General features: G+C 39.5%; 1 protein-coding gene and 1 pseudogene across 1 annotated transcript; one reads left to right on the top strand and one right to left on the bottom strand.

The window, feature by feature from the left end:
* The first annotated feature begins 2710 nt into the window (after positions 1-2710).
* On the top strand, positions 2711-3313 carry LOC142833022 (MARCKS-related protein pseudogene; annotated as a pseudogene).
* A 2925-nt stretch (positions 3314-6238) lies between these two features.
* On the bottom strand, positions 6239-7186 carry LOC142859492 (vomeronasal type-1 receptor 4-like). Its single transcript, XM_075989693.1, has one exon. It carries the CDS (start codon positions 7184-7186, stop codon positions 6239-6241), a length of 948 nt encoding a protein of 315 aa, XP_075845808.1.
* Positions 7187-9873: the final 2687 nt, after the last annotated feature.

Here is a 9873-nt window from a genome sequence, read left to right as displayed (position 1 = left end):
AAGGAAGCACTTTTGCATGGAACCATTTTCATAGTACCCCAATAAAATTGTTCTATGGAATATTTTGTCTCTTTTACTATGATTTATTCTGTGGTTTCATATCTATATGAAACCAACATGGGGAAGAATATCAGCTAGAGAAGGCACACCAGGAACCATGCTTGAGCCAGAAAATATTCTTACATACAGATTGTGTGTGTACATTGGTATCTAGTTTATGAAATTTCTTTAAGTAGTGAATGTGCATGAAGCGGTTGCACATAAGAGTGTTTTACAGTTGCAGATTGCCAGTTTACTCCCCAGTTGTAAAAAGAAAACATCATGCGATACTGAAAATGTCAAAGGGTGCTGGAACTCAGAACGCTGTTTTATGATCACATTATGTGTTTTATAAAAAAATGAAAAGTGTAATTACAGAAATCTGCTAATAAATGAGAAATAAAGTAAATAAAACAAGTGCCACAGACAGTCATTAATTGATCAGTTTTTTAACTGTGTATTTTATGAAACATTCGTGTTAGCTGTTTCTAAAATTTTTCTATCTGCATTCAGTTGGATATTGCTATCAAGATTATAGATTTAGCCATAAACAGACAATCAATGAATGACATATTTGTGTTAAGATAACCACACACACATACACACACACATTCCAAGGGACCATGAATAAAATAGCTTTTGTTAAAATAAAGCAGTTTATTGTTGCTGAAATTCATTGTTCTGAAATTTATATTCATTACTTTTTGTTTATCCTTTGCAATTTGCATAGGTCATAGACCACTTCCCAGACATGTCTTGATGCACAAAAAGCATGAGCTTTTTGTACCTGTGGCATGTGTGCATAAACATTGATGATACATATTACCCTTATACAAAGATATAAGACCACCATGCCTAATATATAAGTATGTTCCAATGTACTTGTAATTATGTGTATGATTGAATACACAGGAAATACTGTTCAGTATTCAATTTACATGTTGGTAAGGGTTAGTGTACCTTTCTCACCAAGGAAATGTTCTTGTTCGATGCTCTGGAGTCAAAGTTCAGGAACAGAAAGGCTTCACACTTGAGAAAAACCCACAGATGATTGCTTATGTTTTCACCAAGAATTAGCAGAAGTTATTCATAAGAATGAATAAAAGGATGAAGGAGGTTGGAACAGAGCAGACAGTTTAATCTCTATGGCTCTCAGTGGAGAAATCCTCTTCTCTATGGCTAAATTGCTGGGGAGATGATGATGATGATGATGATGACGATGATGATTACTGCTGTTGCTGTTGTTGTTGTTATTATTATTATTATGCTTAAATGAATGCTTTTTTTTGAGACAGGGTTCTCTGTAACCTTGGAGTTTGTCCTGCAATTCACTCTGTAGACCGACTGGCCTCGGATTCACAGAGATCCAACTATCTCTGTCTCCTGAGGGATGGTTTTAAGGCATGTACCACCACTGCCCAGCTATGACTGGTTATTTTTATGATTCTTTTTCACTGTGCTTTCCTAAATATCTTCAGATTTTTTTATGACTTCAGTACACCATTTGACTTGTTCAAACATGATTTCTCTAAATATTCTTAGGCATTTGCCCTTTAAATTATGTGCAATTTCAGATCTTGGCTGAAAACTAGATCTGTGGGCATTAACACTGTAGTTCTAAAATGACTCTTTTTCACTCCCAGACTCTGCTTCACCCTAAAGGCTTTTTGATTGTTCTGTGAGACTATGTCTCCATGATCGTCTCTATTACATTGTGTATGGAAGCTGATGAGTGTAAAAGAACTGGGTGATCATTGGGAAGTACGTCATATTAGTCCTTTAAGCCTTGGGAAAGCAAAGGAAGATACCTGAAATTACATGGAGCAGTTTATAGTGTTGGTTTTCTGTTTCTGTGCTCACATATCCACAACTAAAACATCTATTCATATTTATGTATAACAGTTACATGTAGATTTCTTACCACTCACTATTACTTCTATGACTGGGTATGTGATATTGCAAAAATACATGAATGTAAATGTCTGACATATGTGGTAACTAGAATAGAGTTGACACACTTGTTTTAAGTCTTATAACCTAGAATTAGTGTACAATCCAGGGTTTAAATGAGAGTTGTCAAGTGTTCAGTGCACTATACACCCTGAGCCACTGTATCAGATTGTGAAAATGCTCTTATCTAGGGGAAAACATCACTGCTGCTTTTGACTGCACACTCTTATGAAGTCCCTTTTGTAGTCAATACTTTTGATCCTACGACTATTATCAATTGTGAGGTGCTGTGTCATGGCTATGATTGACTGACAAGAAAAGATAGAAATAGCAAGGGAGTTGAAACTCAGTTCAGAGTGTGAGGGATGGCTATCTAAGTGAGGTAATACAGGCTTCAGTAATAAGATTAACATGACATTTCCATAATATATTGAACTGTAAAAGTTCATCTAAGTAAAGTGGTAGATCACTACTGACAAATGCATGGTACTGACTGTGAGGATTATTCTGACATATTTTTGTGTATAAGATGGTATTTTTAGGGCATTCTGGCGTGGAGTGCAGCGGCGACGGGCTGGAGCTGGGGTGCAGCGCTCTTTGCCCCCGTACCCCTTCCCCTCGGACGCAGCCCCACCCCTCCGCCCTCCAGGCCATCCCAGCCGAACTATCCCCTGCGGCGCCAGCTCGGGGCGGCTCCGGGAGCCCCCAGCAGACCCCCATCATGGGCAGCCAGAGTTCCAAGGCTCCCCGGGGCGACGTGATCGCCGAGGAGGCAGAGGACGCTTCCCCCGCGAAGGCCAACAGACAGGAGAATGGCCATGTGAAAAGCAATGGAGACTTAACCCCCAAGGGTGAAGGGGAGTCACCACCCGTGAACGGAACAGATGAGGCAGCTGGGGCTACTGGCAACGCCATCGAGCCAGCGCCCCCTAGCCAGGAAGCTCAGGCCAAGGGGGAGGTCTCCCCCAAGGAGACCCCCAAGAAGAAGAAGAAATTCTCCTTCAAGAAGCCTTTCAAATTGAGTGGCCTGTCCTTCAAGAGAAATCGGAAGGAGGGTGGGGGTGATTCTTCGGCCTCCTCGCCAACAGAGGAAGAGCAGGAGCAGGGGGAGATCAGCGCCTGCAGCCAAGAGGGCACTGCTCAAGAAGGGAAGGCCGCCGCCACCCCTGAAAGGCAAGAGCCCCAGGCCAAGGGGGCAGAGGCTAGTGCAGCCTCCAAGGGAGGAGACAGGGAAGAGGAGGCAGGGCCCCGGGCTGCAGAGCCATCCACTCCCTCGGGGACCGAGAGTGGCCCTGCATCAGCCAGCGCTGAGCAGAATGAGTAAACTGGGTGAGGGCAGGTGGGTGATCTCCTAAACTGCAAAAACAGTGCTGTCCTTGTGAGGTCACTGCCTGGACCTGGTGCCCTGGCTGCCTTCCGGTGCCCAGAAAGGAAGAGGCTTGTTGCCCCCTTCCAGCCATGTTCCCTCCCTCCTGTGGATTCTCCCATCAGCCATCTGGTCTTACTCTTAAGGCCAGTTGAAGATGGCCCCTTAAGGTTTCTCAAGTTAGGTTAGTGATGTGAAATGCTCCTGTCCCTACCTCCTTCCTACCCAGGCCCCACCCCTGCAGAAGGCAATTGCTGGCTTTTCTCCCAATTCTTTTCCAAGTACGTTTTGTTTATTCTACTTCCAAAGCCCCTGAGCCAGAAGTGGGGGCTTAGACTCCCAAACCCTGAGTGTCCAGCTTTTCCCTGTTGAGTTTTTAGTCTCTTGTGCTGTGCCTAGTGGCACCTGGGCTGAGGAGGACATTGCCCCTGTCTGGGTTTTATAACTGTCTTACTCAAGTTCAAACCTCCAGCTTGTGAATCAACCGCCTCTGACTTGATAGGCAAGTATTAGGCTTTGGGGCAGGAGGAAGGTCTGTGATGTGAAACAACTTTTTGTTGTGTTTTTCCCTCCCGTCGTTGTAAATAACTTTTAATGGCCAAACCCCAGATTTGTACTTTTTTTTTTCTAACTGCTAAAACCATTCTCTTCCACCTGGATTTACTGTAACATTTGGAAAAAGAATAAATGTTGTCCCTTAAAAAAAAAAGATGGTATTTTTATTTTAATTAAAAATATTACTAACATTTCCCTTATCCCTTTCTTGCTTCAACACGTTTCATGTCCCACTGACTCGATCCCTCTTTTTCTTTATTATCACACACCCACACACTTGTATAAAAAAGTAAAATTTTATATTGTTAGAATGTATTGGATTTCAAGGCTTACAAACTACTATTGTGGTTTTACAATTAGGGGTTATTTCCTGAGAAGCCCCAATTCTTTCTGTCTTTATAATTTAGAAGAAACTTAGTGGAACTGGGCCGATGTATTATAACACAAGTTATTACCTCACTTAGATTGTCATCCCTCACACGCTAAACTGAGTTCCAACTCTCCTGCTATTTCTATTTTTTCTTGACAATCATAGCCATGACACAATAGCTCACAATTGATTTTAATTGTAAGTTCAAAAGTATTGACTAGAAAAGGGTCTTCATAAGAGTGTGCATTTGTAACCAATCAAAATTTATGACTGGGAGATTTTGCTAAAAAAGAAGAACATTTACTGAGTATTTTGAGAGCCATCTGTGGAAAGTGTTGATATACATTTTGAAGCTGACACAAAAATACTTGTGAACCAACAAGTATGAACATTTATTTTTACAAAATATTATTTATTTAGCTACCATCAGAACATGTTGGAAAACCCAAATGTTAGTTTTTATACATGATACTTTGTGTTGAAAAATACACATATTTAAAATTAAACTTTCTCTCTCTCCAGAATGAGATGCATAAGCCTGGGTAATTCCTGAAGAAAGGAAAATTATTTATATCATAGGGTGAAAGTAGACCAGTGTGTTGAGTCTGCATAAATTCAGAGAGGACATTAAAGCAGTTATATTCATTATGGTTGTGAATATGGTTCAGAAGAACTCACGTTGGAAAGATAGGTAATGAGAGAGAGCTTGAACATGCTATGCTTCCTCCAGTATAACATAATCCCAGGGGGGACAAGGTCTCCAATACATGGTCTCTGGAGAGACACCAACAATGTGTCCAAACCACAGTGCATGTGGATCAACAAAGCAAAGTTCTTTTAAGGTTTATTTTTTATATTATCAAATGTTGTACACACATGTTCAATGCCTGGTGATTTCAGAAAATGACATCACATCCCTGCATCTGAAGTTACAGGCAACAGTGTGCTAGTGGATGGAGGGGCTTGGACTTTAATCAAGGCTCTGTGAGAGTAGAGCAATACTTAACTGCTGGTCCTTCTCTCCAGCACTGAAGAAATCAAAGTCCATATTGATTCTTTGATATTCAAAGAGGTGACTCCTATCATTAATTTGTAGAAACATAGAAATTAATAATATAAGACACAAGAAATCGTAAAAGTTGAAATTAACCATACAAATAGAAACACTTCCTTTATGTGAAATGAAAATGGGTTCAGAGAATTTGTGCAGTGATTTCAAACTTCCTCCTATTTAGGACTGATAGAAGGGGGTACTCAAAAGGCAGATGTGAGCATAATTGCATTAGCTTTCATTTGGGAAATGAAAACAGAGCTGTATCCAAAGTGGAAAATTTCTTTGAACTCTGAGTGTGCCCCTTGTACATTGAAAGGTGTTAAAGGTACATGTCTGCTGTGGATGTGACAAGCGAAGTAAGATACAAGGGATGTGACAAGGGAAGCAAGGTACGGTGTCACGTACAAGGGGAAATGTAAATGCAGGGGAAATTTTACCTTCCATATTAAAACAATGGAGTGTAGCATAGAATGCACCAGAGCAGGGAAACACATTAGATATTAGCATAGAGCTCAATTAAACTTTTATTTTGTTTATTTCAGGTTCAATTCCCAAATATCCAGGAATCACAACACAAAGCAATTATTGTTTTTCAACAACTATCTTAATCTGAAACTTAAAGTCTAGCTAATTTACAGTATAATTTGTAATTTGTTACACCATGAACTAAATATATTTCTTGATGTGTAAAGTAAATATATTTTAAATAAATCCATTCTCATACTTGTGCACAAAAGGACACACACAGTTATGTATGCCTACGTGGCTGAACACATTCACTTCCATTCACAGCAGTGAGAAGGTTCAACTTCAATCACCTCAAAAGTCATGTGATATGAATGTTATTATGCTCACTATTCTCTCAAAATGACTCAATAACCAAGTGAGGACTGGGCAGCAGATTTCACTTCAGCTCTTGATCAGAGGTCTTAGAAAAATGTCTACTAATTTTCCAGGGCAGGCAATAGCTGGATACCCGAGAATCATGATTCATGAGGAGAAAAGGACAAACAGTGGGGAAAAGTAGAGAGGCCATTGCTGTCACATGCACCAGAGACCAGCCTGGATCATATAGAACAGCCGCAATGAGTTGACAGAGCGAAGAGAATGTGTAAAAGGAGAAGAACGTACTGACCAGGAGAAGAATGGTTTTAGTGGCTCTTGTCTCAGGGGAGGATCTGGAAGAAACATTGGTCCTGGGCATGTGTTGCATTCTTTGCTTGTGCCTGTACAGGGTGACAACCATGGAGCCACTGGACCATAACATGAGTACCAGAAAAACAATGTCAGGAGCTGATAGCAATGTTGCATACAAGATGTCACTGATTGGGTCATGACGGACAGAATAGCAGTATAAAAAAGATTTCAAGTTTTCTGTGCTCTCATTTCCATATTTTGCCCTCATGTGCACAAGATTAATACTGCTAATAAGGAAATGAATTACCCAGTTCAGGTACACAGAGTAACAGATGTACTTGTGTAAATTTATTTTAAGCTCCGAATACCTGGAGTTCATGGGGCTGATGATGATGGCCTGGAAGACACTGAGGAAGGAGGTGCTGCCAATCCCCACACCCCTACTTACTCTGTGAAGACAGGAAGCCAATTTGCATCCAACATCATTGAAGAAGTTGTTCAACCCAAAAGTTACTATTGTCTGAGGTACTCCTTTAGTCAGTATAGTTAAGATGTTGGCTACAATCAAGTGCATCAGAACCCAGTCTGTAAACTTTAATCTGTACCTCACTAGGTAAACAAACATGTAGTGGTGGAGAAGAGAGAAATTCCCCAGCAATCCAATGGTAGTCAAAGACAAGAAGATCATTGCTATAGACAGCTCGCTGGCTTCCATGCTGCAAGTTACTGCTCCCAGACTGAGGAAATCATGTGGAAAGATGAGGCTTGGGCCACTTATACTGTATCATTGGACAAACAACATTCTCTATCCTCAAGGAGTCCACAAGGTAATTCAGTCTGTAGGGCATGTGCCTCTTTGACATGACTTGAACACGTGAAGGCAGTTGAATGGGGCACAAAGTGCTCAAATATTTGTACGTTCATACTGTGTGAAATGTGCAAAGAGGCCACAATAGCTCCTTAACAGGACAGCACAGAACATCTCCGGAGCCTGAGGCAACAATAGCTCCTTAACAGGACAGCACAGAACATCTCCGGAGCCTGAGGCAACAATAGCTCCTTAACAGGACAGCACAGAACATCTCCGGAGCCTGAGGCAACAATAGCTCCTTAACAGGACAGCACAGAACATCTCCGGAGCCTGAGGCAACAATAGCTCCTTAACAGGACAGCACAGAACATCTCCGGAGCCTGGTTCATATCTGAAGCACAGTCATGACCCAGTGAAACAGCTACCTGATAAGCAAATGACATACTTGAACTTTGGAAAACAAGCATGAATCCATGGAAAATATGGTAAAATGGAAACAAAACTATTAATTTAAGATCACAAGTAATTTCTTTATTGACACTCAAATGAAGTGATTTTGGGGTTAATGATAAATGAGTTAAGTTTTATTATTAAGGCTATAACTATATTAGGAAGTAATGTGAAAAATGAAATTTCAAACTTTGATACAGATTAAAGTGTAATTACTATGTTAATAAGAATTAATTTTTAGAATATTTTAGGTTCAGAGAGAAATGTAAGTGTGATTATAGGACATTCCATAGAATTTGTCTATGTGGTCAATGTCTTATGCAATTATAATTAATCCTATAATTGATGGAAATGTTTTCAAACTTGAAAAAATTTAATCCCAGTAGTTCAAAGCAGATAAAATTAATATTTATAACTGCATTCATTTAAATGCCTCTTCCTATATCCACAAGAAAAAATACTGATATTTTTATTAATTTGGGTATTTTCAAACCATTAAGCATACTGTTTCTATGAAGTGCACCCTCACTCTGAGTTAGAAAAAAGTTTTATGCAAATCAGACCTACATTTACATGCAACTACAGGTACAATTGCATTGTTTTATGAAGCATGTTCCACTTCTCGTTACAATCATAATAATGAAGCTATAATACTTGTACTTCTAGAAGTGCTGAAAATGAAAAATAAAATAAAAATAAAATATTTATTATGATGGGGCTGCAAGTTATTATTACTGTCAATTTATGGTCATGAGAACTTACTTTTTAATCTGTTTTCATTTATGAAAGTTATTTACAAATATTTCATAACAAAATCCACACAAACCAATGTTTGAATCTATGACACTAGTACCATGTGAATGAATCACCTTCAGACCTCAAGATCAAGTCCGTCACTGCCCACACTTATGACTCTGCATAAAAGCCCACATGAGACTAATATTCATAGATATAAATCCCCCAAAAGCTAAGCAGTATCAGTGATCACGGTGACACTTCTTTATCAGGAGCCCTATTGAAATCTCCTCAAAAAGGCGTTTAAAGAAATTCTGCCTTTTTACAGACATTTTGAGACACTGTAAGCACCAGACTTATTTTTCAGTAAGACAGAGAGCACAGCAGGCACTGTCAGTGAGGAATGGGCTAAGTCAGAATTAGAATGCAGTGCTTCTAGGACCCCTGAATTCATTTCTACCTGATCTATTCCTGAAGACTTTGTCTGTGTCCTCTGTGGCTTTGTCCCTCCTCCAGTTTAGTCTCATGTCCTAATGTCTCCTATAATCACTTACCAAGACTCTCACATTTTCTTCTCTTTTCTGCAGTCTACTACACTCTCGGCACTCTTTCTCTCCAGTATGATGATCTCAGCTCCATACCCACAGAGATCAGGAGGAGGTTAGCTGGAGGGATACACCCAGTGCCTGAGATATGGTCTGTGATTTCGTGACCTCCCCTCCCCTCGGACCTGCAATTATCATTTCACTTGCAGTAGCAGTGGACATTACAGACAAGAACTTTGCTGTGAACTTTTCTCCCCTGGTGACCATTAGCAAGGAAGCATTGCAAGTTTCTGCTGTTAGCTCTTAAGGGAACATTGAGGCTTCAGAGAGGTTGTTATCTACTCTATTTCCTAGAGGTCATGGGATCTCAGTTTCATAAATGAGATGATAATGTGGTCCATCTGATAGTTATAATTGAGCTATGTGTGTTCATTCTGTTTCTTGATGGGATTGTGGTACTTGGTACACAATCTCATTTTTTTCTTTATCTTTGTTGGGGCCATCATTTTATATAGAATAGAAGTTTAATGACAAAGATTTTTGATATGGTCAAAGAACACCATAAAATGAATTGGATGTTACAAATTCACAGTAGTATTTTTTGTAAAATGTAAGTTGTTCAATGTAATTTGTTTCTGTTTGCTTTTAAAACTGGACCCAATTTGCAAAAAATGATATTTTATGAGGAAAAAACATTTTTCAATATTGTTGGCAATACTTTCTCAAGAGAAACCAAAAGAATTTTAAAGAGAGGTACCAAGCATTGGTGAACAATTCTAACATCAGATATGAGTTATTTAATAAAATATTTTAGTGTAATTTATTGAATGAAATCTCATTCCAGGCATTGCTTTTTCAGTG

The sequence above is a fragment of the Microtus pennsylvanicus genome, chromosome 1 (assembly GCF_037038515.1).
Source record: "Microtus pennsylvanicus isolate mMicPen1 chromosome 1, mMicPen1.hap1, whole genome shotgun sequence".
Lineage (NCBI taxonomy): Eukaryota > Metazoa > Chordata > Mammalia > Rodentia > Cricetidae > Microtus > Microtus pennsylvanicus.
The sequence above is the reverse complement of the archived record's forward strand: the minus strand, read 5'-3'. Positions and strand labels throughout refer to the sequence as shown.

Bases quoted from the DNA above. Each gene is read 5' to 3' on its own strand.
- LOC142859492 (XM_075989693.1), bottom strand. From the start codon at position 7,186: ATGGAAGCCAGCGAGCTGTCTATAGCAATGATCTTCTTGTCTTTGACT.